This window comes from Ahaetulla prasina, chromosome 15, assembly GCF_028640845.1.
Source record: "Ahaetulla prasina isolate Xishuangbanna chromosome 15, ASM2864084v1, whole genome shotgun sequence".
NCBI classification, from domain to species: Eukaryota; Metazoa; Chordata; class Lepidosauria; order Squamata; family Colubridae; genus Ahaetulla; species Ahaetulla prasina.
The window spans coordinates 10,239,102-10,255,784 of NC_080553.1; the positions used below are offsets into that span (position 1 = coordinate 10,239,102).

Sequence of the window (16,683 nt, forward strand, 5' to 3'; positions counted from 1 at the left end):
CAGAGCTGGCAGCAGAGTCAGACAATGAGGAGGTTGGGGAAGAACATGGGCCAGTCCTGGGGAGGTGGAGAAAGCTTGGACGAGGGCTCTGCGTCAGAGGCAGAGAGGGAGTTAGACAGCAATGAGGCAGAGGAACAGCTGGAGCCCGTTCCAGTGTGCGCATGCGCAGAGCTGCCAGAAGACAAGAACAACTCAGCCAGCAGGGTCAACTCAGGAGTAAAGCCACACCTTGGAGGTGATTGGCCCCTCCCATAGGAAACAAAAGAGGAGTGAACGGGGAGGGGGCTTTTGCAGGAAACAAAAGTCCCGGGTACTTACGGGACCACCTGCTGTTACCCCATGCCTCCCACCGACCCATACGCTCACACAGAGAGGGTCTTCTCAGGGTGCCGTCCGCCAAGCAATGTCAGTTGGTGGCCCCCAGGGGAAGGGCCTTCTCTGTTGGAGCACCTACCCTCTGGAACGAACTTCCCCTTGGTTTGCGCCAATTACCTGACCTTCAGACCTTTCGCCGTGAATTGAAAACACACTTATTTATCCAAGCGGGACTGGCTTAATTTTTAAATTTTAAATTTTTGGATTTTAACAATTTTAATAGGGGTATTTTATTATGGGTTTAATCCGACGGTTTTAATTTTCGGCCATTTATTGAATATGTATTTTAATTGTCTTTTTAATTTGTATATTGTACTGTTTTAATTTGGCTGTGCACCGCCCTGAGTCCTTCGGGAGAAGGGCGGTATAAAAATCTAAATAATAAAATAAATAAATAATAAAATAAATTCATTAATTCCGTGACTCTGAGACACTCTGTGCCAAGTTTTGCCTTGTACTGCGTTTGGAAACTAGTTACCTGGCAGCCTTCCAAGCGAGATAAGGTCTGTGTTGATAAATATTCCTTTGAAAAACTGTTTGGACAGGCCTTGTTGACTGAATGAAAGGAATTCACAGTCATGAAAATAAAAGGGGTTTTGCTGGGACCAAGACTCTGCTTCTTGCTTTTTAAGGGAGCCTAGGTCAGAACAGCAGTAGCCATTTCTCTTTGATGCACAATCATAGATCCTTTGTTTTCCATTTTAGAAACCAAAACTCCATCTTCTTAAATCTAGCTATGCAAGCACATTAAGCCAATTGTCATGGTTTATTGCAGAGTGGTACGCTGATGATGTTGCCTAGTTGGGTAATGAGACATTTGCCAGAAAACAACCAAGCTCAGAGAGCACCATAGTTCAACCCTGAGCTGCCAATAATTCTCTTCTGTTGGTTTACCGGTGCCTGATGCCGCAGTGATTTCGAATGCAATATTGCAGGCAAATTCTGGAATACCAAAGCCTAGAATTCGATCCTGATGAGGCTCAAGGTTGACTCAGCCTTCCATCTTTCCGAGGTCGGTAAAATGAGGACCCATATTGTTGCGGACAACCTGCTGGCATTGTAAACTACTCAAAGAGTGCTGTAAAGCACTGAGAAGCGGCATATTAAGTGCTATTGCTAGCATTTGCTATTGCTATTGAGAACAATCGGTGATCTCTGTATATCTGCTTGATTTAATCAATCCCACTCTTCCAAGAACTGATTTTTAACAGATGAACAGAGTTGGAAGGGACCTTGTAGGTCATCTAGTCCAACTCACCCAAGCAGGAAAGCCTACATCATTTCTGACAGATGGAGACTTGAAAGCCTCCAGTGATGAAGCTCCCACAACTTCCGAAGGCAACTTCTGTTCCATCGGTTGATTGTTCTCACTGTCAGAAAATTTCTCCTTATTTCTAGATTGAATGTCTCCTTGGTCAGTTTCCATCCATTATTCCTTGTCTGGCCTTCGGGTGCTTTGGAAAATAGCTTGAACCCCCCCCCTCCTCTCTGTGGCAGCCCCTCAAATATTGGAAGACTGCTATCATGTCTCCCCTGGTCCTTCTCTTCACTAGACTAGCCATGCAACCGTTCATCGTAGGTTTTAGTCTCCAGTCCCCTAATCATCCTGGTTGCTCTCCTCTTCGCTCTTTCTAGAATTTCAACATCTTTTTTATAGTGTGGTGACCAAAACGTTGCAGTATTCTAGGTGTGGTCTTACTCAGGCTTTATAGAATGGTATTAATACCTCACTTGATCTTGATCGTATCCCTCTGTTAATTCAATTTAGGATTGCATTGGCTTTTTTGGCTGCCGCTGCACACTGCTGCCTCATATTTATTTATTTATTTATTTATTTATTTATTTATTTATTTATTTATTTATTTTTCATATTTTTATACCGCCCTTCTCCGAGGACTCAGGGATAAACATAAATAAACAGCATAAATAAAACATAGATATCAAAAAAATTTTAAATACAATATTCCATTAAAAATCTTTAAGACAATACGTGAGGAAGATCTGGAAGAAATGGGTTGATTATATGTTTTATATCTATCATAAAAGACTAGATATTTGGATTTATACTGGATTTTGACGAGGAAGGACTAAAGTTGAATAGATATTGTAATTTCCTGTATTGAAATTTTATAATGTGTTGTACTGAATTTTAAATAGAATATTCTCGAAAGATCTTATGTAAGAAAGACTTGGGGGGGAAATTATATGGTTATAGAAGCTATAAGGGAGATATTCTCTGAATTGGATTGGATTTTTATGCTTTAGCTGGTTTTAAATACTTTAGGATTAATTTGTTCTATTGACTTATATATTTTATTACTGTTTATTGTTAATGTTTTTGAAGGATTTTGGTTATGTAAGGAGGAAGTCAGAGCTAGAGAGGGAAAATTGGTATAATAGTTTTGGGGGAAATTTTTTTTAGCATATGTTTGTTTTATTTTTAACTATACCTTGTGGTTGTTCCGGGAAGTCAGGAGGAGAGGGGGTTTGTGAAGGGAGGGGGGTTGGGGGGAAAGGGGAGGAAAAAATTTTTTGTAAAACTTTTTGAATTAAAAAAAAAAATCTGATTCAATAAGCTGAATATTAAAATTACTGAGTAAAAGTTACTAAATAAATTAAACCCCTTAAAAACCCCACTAAAAACCCTCAAATTAAAAATTATCATTAGGTGAAAGAAGAAGGTTTTGAGCTCTTGCTTAAAGGTCCGAAGATCAGGGAGAAGACGTAGTCCCACAGGTAGATCATTCCACAGGGCCGGAGCCCCCACAGAGAACGCTCTTCCCCTGGGGGCCGCCAGCTGACATTGGTTGGCCGACGGCACCCTAAGGAGGCCCTCCCTGTGAGAGCGCACTGGTCGATGGGAGGTAACTGGTGGCAGCAGGCAGTCCCGTAGATATCCCGGTCCCATGCCATGGAGCGCATACTTAATTGGTTGTCCACTAAGACTAAAAGATCTCCCAAGATGTTTTTCATCAAACACGCTCGCTACTTCAGCCCAATTATCCTGCTTCAAAACTAGCTGAGATTCACCCTGAAGAATTGTTTTGAAGACCATCTCAATCACAAAATCTAACGAATTGATAGAATTCGTGCCAGAGTGGAATTGAGACGGGCATCTTAAACATTTGTTTTGTTTTGTCTCCTAGTCTCCGGCTATATTAGCAACTGAGAAAGATGGTGCTTGTCATAGTACACCGTTAGCGCTTAAATTGCCGAACCCAGTTCTGCAGAAATCGTTCGCATTGCAGGTAAGAGGTAGATTATAGTATTCATTATTTTTATCCTGCCATTTTTCTTATCTGTCTAACGTGGAATCGAACGCAGCCCCCCACCCACCCCCCCAAAAAACCCAATAACTCAGGCTCACTGCAGTTTTTATTTATTTAAAAATGCACACTGGAGGAATTCCGTCCAGTAAATAATGGGAAGGAGCCCTACAGACAAATGGATGCCCTGATATTTATATTTGTACATATTCCCAAAAAGAGGGAGAAAATGATACCGTCGTACTGATGCCTCGTTAAATGGGTGTCGGAATCCTAATTAGCAAACCTCAGTTTATTTCCCCACCCGTCTGCTGTTACTATCTTTAAAAAAAGAATTATTGTCCTAATGGAAAGAAACATATTGGTTAAGAAATTTTGATGAAGCTTACTGAGCACTGGAGATTTCACGTTGGCCTCAGTGACGCACATTCCTTCTCTGTTTCTCTTTTGCTAACACTTTCCCACTCCTCCAAGAATTTCTCTGTCTGTTTGTCTCTGTCATAGACAGACAGACAGACAGACAGATAGATAGACTGAGAGACTGACTCTCTAATCTCTGTCGCTCTACTTATCTATCTATCTGTTTCAGCCTGCCTGTCCTATCTGTCTGTCTGTCTCTATTTCCATTTATCTCATCCATCTATCTACCTACCTCTATTTCTATCTATCTCTATTTTCATTTATCTCTCTCTCATCTATCTATCTATCTATATCTATCTATCTATCCATCTATCTATCTTTCAATCATCTATCTTATCTACCTCTATCTATCTATCTATCTATCTATCTATCTATCTATCTATCTATCTATCTATCTATCTATCTATCATGATCTCTTTGTTTATCTATTATCTATCTATCATCTCTCTATCTCTATTTCTCTTTCCATTTCTCTCTCTCTCATCTATCTATCTATCTATCTATCTATCTATCTATCTATCTATCATGTATCTATCTTATCTATATCATCTATCTATCTATCTATCTATCTATCTATCTATCTATCTATCTATCTATCTATCTATCTATCATGATCTCTTTCTGTTTATTATCTATCATCTCTCTATCTCTATTTCTATCTCTTTCCATTTCTCTCTCATCTATCTATCTATCATCTATCTATCATGTATCTATCTTATCTATATCATCTATCTATCTATCTATCTATCTATCTATCTATCTATCTATCTATCTATCTATCTATCTATCTATCTATCTTAACTATCTTATCTATCTATACCTATTTCAGCTTATCTAGCTCTATTTCTATCTCTCTCCTATCGATCTGTTTATCAGAGAGGACTAGACAAGCAGCTGCCCTGTTAATTACACATCCTATCAGGTTCTTCCCAAACCTCCATGTTTCTCTGCTGGCTTCAACTGGGATTGCTTAGGGTTGAAAAGGAATCTCTCTCGCAGGTGAGCTCCGATCCCTCCATGTATATTGAAGTGGAAAACGAGATCACGACCGTGGGAGGAGCCAAACTTAGCAGACTGAAGTGCAACCGAGAAGGGAAAGAGTGGGAAACGGTGCTCACCAGCCGAATTCTCTCTGCGGCGGGAAGCTGGTAAGTTTGGTGGTGGGGGGGGTGTCTGAGGAGGTGCTCAATAAAGAGAGAATGCTCAGGTGCCCAGTCTCAAAAGTTGGTGCATCGGATTAAAAAGTGACGTTTCCCAATGTGATGCCTCTGTATCACGGGTGGGTTTCACTTACCTTTACCACCGGTTTGCCACACGCGCACTTGCTTAGCGTACGTGCGCACTGTCCGTGCCTGCGCCCGGCCTTTTGCGCATGCGTTTTTCTCATTTGCGCGCCTTCCGCACATATGCCTGGCCTCGAAAACGTGCCTAAATAGTACAACTTGGAGCTGGGGCGGGTGGGCAGGCCCACCGGTGATCTCCGCTACCGGTTCGAGTGAACCGGATCGAACCGGCTGAAACCACCTCTGCTCTGTCACTCGCACGTCTTACGCGCATGTGCCCGGCCTCAAAAACGTGCCTAAATAGCACAACGTGGAGCCAGGGCGGGTGGACAGGCCAACCCATGATCTCCGCTACCGGTTCGGCTGAACCGGATCGAACCGGCTGAAACCACCTCTGCTTTCTACTGGGCTGAAACTCCCTGAATGACCAACTCACACAGAATCTAATATTTTGGGTCAACTATCTGCATTTTAAGCCTTTCTCGCTCACCTCTGTAAGCCAATGATCCAGAATCATCCTTGCATGGTTTTCCTATCCTGGATTCTTTTGAAGCTGGTTGTATTTGTTTATATGCCTGGTTAACCTGGATGTTTATTTTTTTATTTTGGTTTTGTTATTGTTTTGTATGCTAATCAACTAGCCAGCTTTCATGCCTTAAAACCCGATTAGAACTCCCAGTCTCCTAATGATTGGCCGAAAGTTCCCCAGCTGACTTTCATGGCTAAGGCTGGACTAGAACTCCCAGTCTCTTGGTGATTGATCCAAAGTCACCCAGCCAACTTTCTTGTCTTAAAGCGGGATTAGAACTCCCAGTCTCCTAATGATTGGCCAAAAGTTCCCCAGCTGACTTTCATGCCTTAAGGCGGGATTAGAACTCCCAGTCTCCTGGTGATTGGTCCAAAGTCACCCACCCAGCTTTCATGCCTTAAGGCGGGATTAGAACTCCCAGTCTCCTAATGATTGGCTGTAAGTTCCCCAGCTGACTTTCATGACTAAGGTTGGACTAGAACTCATGTCTCTGAATGATTCTTTAAAAGTCCTTCAGCTGGCTTTTACACCTAAGGTGGAACTAGAACTCACTCACTCTTTTCTCTTCTTTTTCTTTTTCTTCTCTTCTCTTCTCTTCTCTTCTCTTCTCTTCTCTTCTCTTCTCTTCTCTTCTCTTCTCCTCTCCTCTCCTCTCCTCTCCTCTCCTCTCCTCTCTCCTTTTCTTTTCTTTTCTTTTCTTTTATGTACACTGAGAGCATATGCACCAAGACAAATTCCTTGTGTGTCCAATCACACTTGGCCAAGAAAAAATTCTATTCTACTCTACTCTACTCTACTCTATTCTTCATTCCAATATTCTCTTCTCTTCTCTTCTCTTCTCTTCTCTTCTCTTCTCTTCTCTTCTCTTCTCTTCTCTTCTCTTCTCTTCTCTTCTCTTCTCTTCTCTTCTCTTCTCATGTTTCCCTCTTTCTAGCCGGATGCCTTCACCACTAGTCCAAAATACCAAAATGACTATTTCTCTTGTGCTTTTCCCTCCAGCGAAGTGGTGAGCGTGGCCTGTGAAAAGCGGACCCTCTCTGTGTTTTCGGCGTGTGGCCGTCGCCTTCTCCCTCCCATCGTTCTCCATTCCCCCATCTCCACGTTGCACTGTACAGGGTTTTACATCATGGCGCTCACAACGGCTGCGACCCTCTCTGTCTGGTAAGCAGCAAACTTCTCTCTCTCTCTCCCCCTCCCTCAATCGCATTTTCACATCTTCCTTTGCAAAGACGCGTCACTTGGAACTTGAATGGCCCTTTTTTTTCTCCCCCCACATCGTTTCCCCTTTTAGGAACGTGCGGAAGCAGTCAGTGGTGGTGAAAGACGAGTCCCTACAAACCATTTTAGCAGGTAATGACACTCAAGTCCACCTAGGGCCATCTAAACTCTCTTTAAAGGTAGTCCGTTCGTTTTGTAATTGGTGGCAATAATCACGTGACCGACGGTTGTAAGTGCGAGGACCGCATGCGAGTCGCTTTTTTCCCCCCCCAGTGCCACTGTAACTTCAAACGGTCACTAAAATGAATAGTTGTAAGTCAAGGACTACCTGTCCTCCGCCCGTCAGTTGACAAGACCCGTCCCGTGTTTGTGCCGCCAAGAAAACTGACGGCTATGTTTGACCTTCGCAGGAAGTGAAACCACCGTCTCTCAGATCTTGCTGACTCAGCATGGCATCCCAGTGATGAATATGTCGGACGGAAGAGCATATTGCTTTAATCCTTCTCTGTCTTCTTGGTGAGCCCCGTGGTGGAAGGTACAGGGGAGGTGATTCTTTTAAGAAGCTAAGCAGGATTGATCCGCCGTTCATGTTTCCGGGACAAACTGTATAAAGTTAATATGACGCAATAAGGCGGAGGTTTTATTTTGCTCCATTCCTGTCCTGCACGAAAGACCGTGAGCTTCCGGTTAAACGGATTTATTGCTACTCGTGCCTATGCTCAACTCACGGTTAGCACCAGCTCGGAATTAGAGAAGGGTTGACAGAATTCAAGGGGAGTTGGACTGTAAACCAATTGTGGCTACGTGGGGATTCTAGGCTAATGCCTCTCTTGACTGCGTCCTCAGGTTCTGCTGCTCCTTGTCCTACAGTTCCCTTGGGCTTGTTGTCAATTACAAGAATACAATTTTTAATATATACATATATATATATATATATATATATATATATATATATATATATATATATATATATATATATATATATATATATATATATATATATTTTTAAAAAAATTGGGAATCTGTTTTACAGTTGACCAACCTGTTGTTTTAAGCGGACGGTTGGCTTTGCACGTCTACTCGGCTGGATGAGAAATGAAATGGGGTGGGCTTCAAAAATTTTAGCAAGGGGTTCTCTGCCCGGTTGCTGGGTGGGCATGGCCAGGGTGGGCGTGGCCTAGTCAGCCTCCTGCACCATGGCGGGGGGAGGTGCGTTTCTGCTCTCCCTGGGCTCCGGGGGTTTTTCTTGAGCCTCCTGGAGGGCGAAAACAGCCTCCCCAGGCTGCGGAGGCCCTCTGGAACTTCCAGTAGGCCTGATTTTTGCCCTCCTCGAGTCCCCGCACATGCCCAGCACTTCCTTGCACCCAAAATGGGCCAGCCAGGAGTGGGATTTGGGGGGTTCTCCGAACTGCACAGAATCTTAGCTAGAGGGTCTCTCGAACCCCCAGCAGCCTCACCTTTGGTTAAACTCCCACCTTGCACCTGTTTACTTTTACGAGAAGGTCTGTCCTTCCCCCCCACTTGGATAACTGTAACATGTTCTGGAGGCTGGAAACGGGCCCATGAAAGCTGGTTGGGTGACTTTGGACCAATCACCTGGGAGTTCTAGTCCAGCCTTAGCCATCAAAGTCAGCTGGGGAACTTTCGGCCAATCATTAGGAGACTGGGAATTCTAATCTGGTTTTAAGGCATGAAAGCTGGCTAGGTGACCTTGGGCCAGTCCCTGTCTCTCCAGCCCAGCCCGCCTTACAGGGTTGTTGTTGTGGGGCAACTAGAAGGAAGAAGGAGTATTAGGTACGTTCACCATCTTAAAGATGGGATTAAAAAAAATCTAAAAAGAAAAAGGCACATTTCTTAACCTTTCCAGCAAAGCCGATTAGCGTACAAAACAATAACAAAGCCAAAATAAAAAACTGTAACCTGTTCTGCCTTTTCAGGAACCTTGTCTCTGACAAGCAGGAAACGTTGGCACAGTGTGCAGACTTCAGGAGCAGCCTACCATCCCAGGAGGCCATGCTGTGTTCGGGACCTCTAGCCATCATACAAGGACGAATGTCTAAGTACGACCTTGTCCGTCTCGCTCTACCTCTCTTGTCCGTAGCCCTCGGGCCACCAAAACAGGCCAACTCTTGGTCACCCAAAACCTTGGGGACCCCTGTTTGGAATTCTGAATGCTGCCCCTATTGGAACTTTGCAGATTTCCCGCCCCCCCCCCAAAAGGTGCCAGGTTTTGACCTTCCTCATCAGCATCGGTCAACTCTGAACAGGATCCTTACTCAACATGGTGTCTGCCAGAACTCATTGTTTAAGTGGGGTCTTGTCTCTCTACCTGTTGTGACTCACGCCCAAGTAGGTAGTAGGAAACTCAGTCCATGAAAAAACAAACAAACTTCATTCGAACAGCTGAGAATTACTTCATTCCCAGCGTCGTTCAACTCAAATTAAAACAAATTCCTCCCAACAAAAAATCCTCAGTTCTATCGCAAACCTTGGTCCAATTAGGCAAACTGCCAAAGGCCTTTCTTGGCAAACATTCACAAGTCACAAAAATAAAGGCAAGACGTAGACGAAGCAGAAGACGAAGCTACCAACGTCGTTTTCCGGCAAAGCTCAAACGCCGTTGCTGGTCTTTTAAGCCTTATGGGAGGGGCCAATCCTCTCTTGGCCTTACTCCCAAGTTGTCCTTTTTGCTTGAGCTGCTCTTGCCTTCTGGCAGCTCTTCTCATGCGTGCATTAGGAACAGGGTTCTCCTGTTCCTCTGCCTCACTACTATCAGTCTCTGGAGGCTCTGGAGTCCGCACCTCACTCCCCGATGGCCTTGGCCTCACACCTCAGCCTCGTTGCTGTCTGACACTGTTGCCAGCTCTGCAGGCTGCTGGCAGACCACAACACTACCCCTCAGTGTGACTGTGGTGCTCCTCGACAAATTATCCCCCACATTGTATCCAAATGTCCATCAAGAGCTTACACCCACCCAATGGCTGTCCTTGAATGGCTGGGTAGACTGGACGTTAACATTTGAACTACTATAAGTCCATGTATTTGCCATACACTAAATAAATCAATCCCCCAAAAGCTCCTATATACCATATTTTTCGGAGTATAAGACGCACCTTAGTTTTTGGGGAGGTTTCTTTGGTTGTGAGCTCTGTGCCTTGCTTTTTTTTTTTTGCCTCTGAAACTCTGTTTCAGAAAAAACTTTTTTCTGCCTCTGAAAACCTCCAAAACAGCTTCAGAAAAAAAGCCTCTGAAGCTCTGTTTGGGGGCTTCTTTTCTGAAGCTCCGTTTGGGGCTTTTTTTCTGAAGCTCCATTTCTGATGCTTTTTTCAGCCTCTGAAACCTTCGTTTGAGAAGCTGGATGGGGCTACATTCAGAGTATAAGACGCACCCAGAATTTCACCCTCTTTGGGGGGAAAAGGTGCGTCTTATACTCCGAAAAATATGGTAGCTTCCTGTCAAGCGCCAGGGAAATCAGGATATTCAGGCAGCTCAAATGAGTACAGCTAGTCCTCTACTTACAACAGTTCATTTAGTGACCGTTCAAAGTTACAACGGCATTGAAAAATGACTGTTTTTCACACTTAACGACATTGCAGCATCCCTCTGATCATGATCCAAATTCAAATGCTTGGCAACTAATTTCCTATTTATGACGGTTGCCGTGTCCTGAGGACATGGGATGCCCCTTTGCGACCTTCTGAACGAGCAAAATCAATGGGGGAGCCAGGCTCATATAACAACCATGTTACTAACTTCACAATTGCTACGATACACTTAACAACAGTGGAAAGAAAAGTCGTAAAACGTGGCAAAACTCACATAACAAAAGGTTTCACAGCCACAGCAATTCTGGGCTGAATTGTGTTCGTAAGTCCAGGACTACCTTTATAAAGATTTATTGCAAACTTAAGCTCTCTACCAGAATCTGGCCAACTAACGGTCAAGGGAAATGAGCGGGAGATAAGAAAGGCATTCAAGGTGGGCTGGTGTTGGATCTCTCGTGGGTGCGCAGGGACTCGTGACGTATGACGCGTTTGTCCCTTTCCCGTGGGCTCAGCCTGATTGTCATCTCCTGCCCTTCATTCCATTCTCCGCTCCTAAAACCTGCCTCCTCTTTGTTCCTTTCCCACAGCTCTGGGCGGCAGGCAGCCAAATTGTTCTCCATGCCTCATTTGGTGCAGCAAGAAACCACTACAGCGTACTTGGAGAACCAGGTGGCCTCTGCTTTGGCTTTACAGTCAAGTCATGAATATCGTCACTGGCTGCTTATTTACGCACGGTACCTGGTTAAGGAAGGTAAGGAGGGATGGTGCTTCTTCGACGGTGTTTGTTGTGCACCAGGCCCAAGTAGGTAGTAAGAAACTCAGACCGTGGAAAAACAAACTTTATTCGAACAGCTGGGAATTACTTCATTCCCAGCGTCGTTCAACTCAAAGTAAAACAAATGCCTCCCAACACAAATTCCTCAGTTATCTTACAAACCTTGGTCCAATTAGGCAAACTGCCAAAAGCCCATGTCCAGAAGCCACAAAAACAAAGAAGTAGACGAAGCAGAAGATGAAGCAGAAGACGCAGCTACCAACGTTGTTTTCCAGCAAAGCTGGTGCTGGTCTGATTTAAGCCTTATGGGAGGGGCCAATCATCTCTTGGCCCTACTCCTGAGTTGTCCTCTCTCTTGAGCTGTTCTTGCCTTCTGGCAGCTCTTCTCATGCGTCCATTAGGAACAGGCTCCTCCTGTTCTTCTGTCTCACTACTATCAGTCTCTGGAGGCTCTGGAGTCCGCACCTCACTTCACCTCAGCCTCATTGCTGTCCGACTCCGTTGTCAGCTCCATAGGCTGCTGACAGACCACAGCAGTCTTGTCGCAGGATGTCAGCTGTTCTGAGCAAAGCTGCCTTTTGCAATTGACTGATGGGGTTGCGGTCAATGCCAGTGGTGTTCCAGTTGTGCTCTAGTTGCTTTGGGAGTCTTATTATTATGGTTTATACAGAGATGTTCCAACTGTATTTGGCATCTTTATTTAAGCATCGAGTCCTTCTAAGGACCTGGGATAGGCAGACGTTTTTAATAATATCAAAGGTATCATCGCAGGATGCGAGCTGTTCCAAGTCAAGTTGCCTTCTGCAATTGACCGATGGCGATGTTGTCAATGCCAGCATTATGGTTTGTCACACAGTCATCCAGATGTTTAGACTGGATTTGGCATTTTTGCCCTCCTTTTGAGTCTTTCCTAAGGCCCTGGGATAAGCAAATGTTATTGCTTGAGGGTATTAGAGGTTACATCGCTGTTGCAAGTCAAGCTGCCTTTTGCAATTGACTGACGGGGATCTTGTCAATGCCGATGGTGTTCAAACAATGTTCCAGATCTTTGGGGATTACAATTATGGTTTTCTTGCACAGTCAGCTGGCTGCTTGGACTGGATTTGACATTTTTACCCACCTATTGAGTTTTTTTGCAATTGACCGATGGGGATTCTGTCAATGCCGATGATATTCAAATGGTGCTCCGGACGTTTTGGGGATTTCATCCCAGGTGCCTATTGTCTCTGAATTAGCTGGAGAAAGTATTGCTGAGTCATCTTCTTGTTTACTGTCTTCCTCAGGCTTTGAATATCGCTTGAGGGAATTATGCAAGGATTTGTTAGGTCCTGTCCACTCTTCCTCTGGAAGTCAGTGGGAATCAACGGTCGTGGTAAGCATTGATTATTATTATTTTTTTTGGTGGGGGAGCCCATAAAATTACATTTCCCTCCTTCCCTCCCTAACTCAGCTGCATCAGCCTGAATTCCCACCCCACCCACCCCCATCTTGCTCACTTTTCCAGCCTTACAGATTTATTTATTTTTTGCATTTATATCCCGCCCTTCTCCGAAGACTCAGGGCGGCTTACACTATGTCAAGCAATAGTCTTCATCCATTTGTATATTATATACAAAGTCAACTTATTGCCCCCAACAATCTGGGTCCTCATTTTACCCACCTCAGAAGGATGGAAGGCTAAAGTCAACTTTGAGTCAGTTAAGATCGAATGGCTGACAGTGGGCAGAGTTAGTCTGCCATACTGCACTCTAACCACTGCACACCTTGGGAGGGAGGGAGGAAGGAAGGGAAGGAAGAGCAATAGCAATAGCACTTATATATACCTCTTCACAGTGCTTCATAGTCCTCTCTAAGCGGTTTACAGAGTCAGCCTACTGTCCCCGACAATCTAGGTCCTCATTTTAACCCACCTTGGAAGGACGGAAGGCTGAGTCGACCTGGAACCTGGTGAGATTTGAACTGCCAAATTGCAGGCAGCCAGCAGTCGGCAGTAGCAGCCTGCAGTACCGCACTCTCACCACTGCACTTCCCGAGCCTCTTTCTATAGAAATGAGGTGTTTCCATGCAGACAAGTGACGGGGAAACAGCTCAGCGCTGTGTCCACCCTACTTAGATAGATTCAGATTAATAGAGTTGGAAGGGACCTTGTAGGTCATCTAGTCCAACCCCCCGCCCAAGCAGGAGACCCCGCCACTGACTTTGATTTCCATGACATGCTTATTTGTGTGTGTGTTTTGTGCAGGGCTTACGGAAAAGGGACCTGCTGAAGGAACTGTTGCCCGTCATCGGGCAGAACCTTCGTTTCCAGCGACTTTTTACGGAATACCAGGAGCAGCTGGACATTTTGAAAGACAAGTAGCGTCCTCCGAGATCTTTCTCCAGCCTATAGGAGACCAGGGAAGAAGAAGAAGAAGAAGAAGAAGGAATAGAAGGTCCGTTGGCAGAAGCTAACACTCCTGAAAAACGCGGGGGGCAGGAGCCAGGCCTGGGGTCTTTTAACAAGCTAAAATGTTGCCGTTTTTAAAAAGAAGATTGCAAGAGGGAAGTGTGAACATCTGGGGGAAGCGAAAGGATGTGTTTCTTGGTTCTCTCCTGGAAGTTGAGCCTCGCAGATCTGAAGTTGAGATTTCCAGATCTGATGTACCAGTTATCAAAGAGACACGTTTTTAGTGAGCCTTTTGAATATCCTTTGGGAAAAAAAGCACATTACAAGAAGCTAAACTGAATGTCATACAAAGCCCTCATTTTGGGGTTCTTTAACTGAGGATTTATGTATTGGGGAGATAAAAGGAGGAGCCGCCCAAAACAGGAAACCCTAAAAATTCCTACAGAATTATGCAGCCCACACAAAAAAACAAAAAACACTCTTTAATTGCGGATCACAATTAGAAACGAGGGGCTGTTTTGATCACCACGGACTATTTTTATACTAGAATTTGCTAACTTGTAATATGAGAATTTTATTTGGCCAATAATTTCCCCCGTCCCGTCCCCCCCTCCCCCCCATGTCCTCTTGTCGTATCAAAACGTAACTTCATTAATTATGACAGCTACGTTGCTGAACAATTGTACCAAAATAAATGTCTTTCTTTTCTTTTTTTAACTATTTGTAAAAGGTATTGGCAAAACGGGAAGGGATAGCTAAAAAAAAAGGAAAAGGGATTTGGGGAGGGAGGGCAAATTTTTTTTTTTTTTGTAAGTACAATTAATAAATGAACATTGCATTGATTTCAGAACCAACGTGAATGTTTTTGTGCTGCTTGTGGTAGCATTAAACTGTACGGGCCTCCACTTGTAAAAACAAATCTGGAACTCGGCCTTCAAATAATCGGTTTTATTTATTCTGGGCCATGGATCCTTGTGTGGCACTGGTCCAAAGCCGTTTACAAAGCAAGGGAGATAATATCAGATTACAGCAATGAATGACTTATGACAGGGGTCTGCAAACTTGGCTCTTTGAAGACAAAGCTGGCTGAGGAACTCTGGGAGTTGAAGTCCACAAGTCTTCAAAGAGCCAAGTTTGCAGACCCCTGACCTATGACATAATGAAGCAACACTCATATAAACAGCCTTCCTGATGTTACATGTCTGATGGTCTCCAGAGCGTTATATGTACTGTATAATCTTGCTGGTTTTAAGTCTCTAACCCCCCACCCCTTCCATTTGCAACTGCGTATTCTGTCCTGTAATAAAGATGTCTTCTCTTTTTTTTTATCATTTCCAAGGAATACTAGTTGGGGATTTCCAGACAGGATTTTCAAACTTAGTTTTTTAGGAGGGATTCTTCTAAAAAGCCACGCAATGTTGTTTCAGAGGGGTGGATCAGATTTGACAGATGGAAAAAAAAAGAAAAGGATGGGGCAGATGCATCTTGTTTTAAAGCTTATCTAAACATTTCAAGGAAAGATATTCAAAGTTTAAGTATATTATAGTTATTGTGGGCCGCCAGCAGCCAGCGGATCTGGCAGCAGATTCGGACAGAGAGGAGATTGGGGTGGAACATGGGCCAGTCCTGGAGTCTGGGGAAGGATCTGACGAGGGCTCTGTGTCGGAGGCAGAGAGGAGGCCAGGGCCATCTTGACAGTTGTCAACTGCCTTCGGAGTCAAACATCAGTAAGGCAGAAGAAGAACTGGATCCTGTTCCTAGTGTGGGTATGCGCAGAGCTGCCAGGAGAAGGGAACAGCTAAGGAACAAGGGTCGACTCAGGAGTAAAGCCACAGGTGGACGGTGAATGGCAACCTCCCATAGGGACTAAAGAGGAGTGAAAGGGGAGGGGAGTTTGCAGGAGACAATTAGTTCATTTGGGCGAAGATCAGTTCCTGCATTCTTGCCAAGTATTGTTGGTTACAGTATGGAGTCTGAAAGATCTCAGCCTGGGCACTCTCCAAACCTGATAAAGGTCGGTCATTGTGAACTATCTTGAAAGACTGTGGGAGAAAAAAGACTTTGCTGGAGAGGAATTCCTTGTAAATTAAACAAAAGGGGTTTATCGGGATGAGGACTCTGCTTCCAGATTAAGACTGGAGAGATTCAGAACACAGTTCTCACTCAGCCATGGAATGCATAATATATCTTGAATTGTTTCAAGGATGGAAATGCAACAGAGTTAAGTGATGGAGAATCCGTCATGATTAGATCTTCCAAAATAGGACAAGTAATGTATTGCTGTGCTGGCTTATAAAATTCTCCATGGGTGTAGGTGGATGCATATAGATTGCTTGGTGGAATATTTTCCAGACTAGGAAAAGCTGATAGCTGGTAGGGAATGAAGTCAAAATTGGACAAGTGGAACTCTGCAGCAGAGACCCTATATTTCGGATCTCTGGTTTTAAAAATGCTAGGTTCTTGCATTCAAGGAAAAGAAACTGTCTATCTTGGCTTAGTTTTGTGGAATTGGCAGCATCTCGTTTTATGCAAACACACCCTGAACCTTAAATCTCACAACCTGAGTGTGGTTTGTGATCCAGCCATTATTAACTACCTGAAGAAAGAACAGCTGATATATTTGATGATTTAGAAAAATCTGGCCCTGAACTCTTGACAAACATTTTTCTATCGGTCACCTTCCACGTACTGGTTTTACAGCTGAATCTCGGAGGTGAACTGAAGAGAGAGAGAGATCCATATTTATTATTGGAAAAAATAAATGCTTTTTGAAGAGTGGCATTGCCTCCCTTTCTGCCTATAGCAGGGGTCTCCAACCTTGGTCCCTTTAAGACTTGTGGACTTCAACTCCCAGAGTTCCTCAGCCAGCTTTGCTGGCTGAGGGAC

General features: G+C 44.2%; 1 protein-coding gene across 2 annotated transcripts in view; it reads left to right on the forward strand.

Moving 5' to 3' along the window:
• Window positions 1-15,122, forward strand: part of LOC131185686 (protein HIRA) — a 47,585-nt gene extending 32,463 nt beyond the window's left edge. Inside the window, exons 16-24 of one of the 2 annotated variants that reach the window (XM_058158450.1) lie at window positions 3,522-3,623; window positions 5,061-5,209; window positions 6,873-7,034; window positions 7,165-7,223; window positions 7,502-7,607; window positions 9,029-9,151; window positions 11,224-11,387; window positions 12,695-12,783; window positions 13,654-15,122. In XM_058158450.1, the coding sequence (XP_058014433.1) occupies window positions 3,522-3,623; window positions 5,061-5,209; window positions 6,873-7,034; window positions 7,165-7,223; window positions 7,502-7,607; window positions 9,029-9,151; window positions 11,224-11,387; window positions 12,695-12,783; window positions 13,654-13,770 (1,071 nt within the window). In that variant the 3' untranslated portion in view covers window positions 13,771-15,122. The remainder of the gene's footprint in view (window positions 1-3,521; window positions 3,624-5,060; window positions 5,210-6,872; window positions 7,035-7,164; window positions 7,224-7,501; window positions 7,608-9,028; window positions 9,152-11,223; window positions 11,388-12,694; window positions 12,784-13,653) is intronic. The other variant, XM_058158449.1, reaches the window with a different exon arrangement.
• The last annotated feature ends 1,561 nt before the right edge of the window (window positions 15,123-16,683 follow it).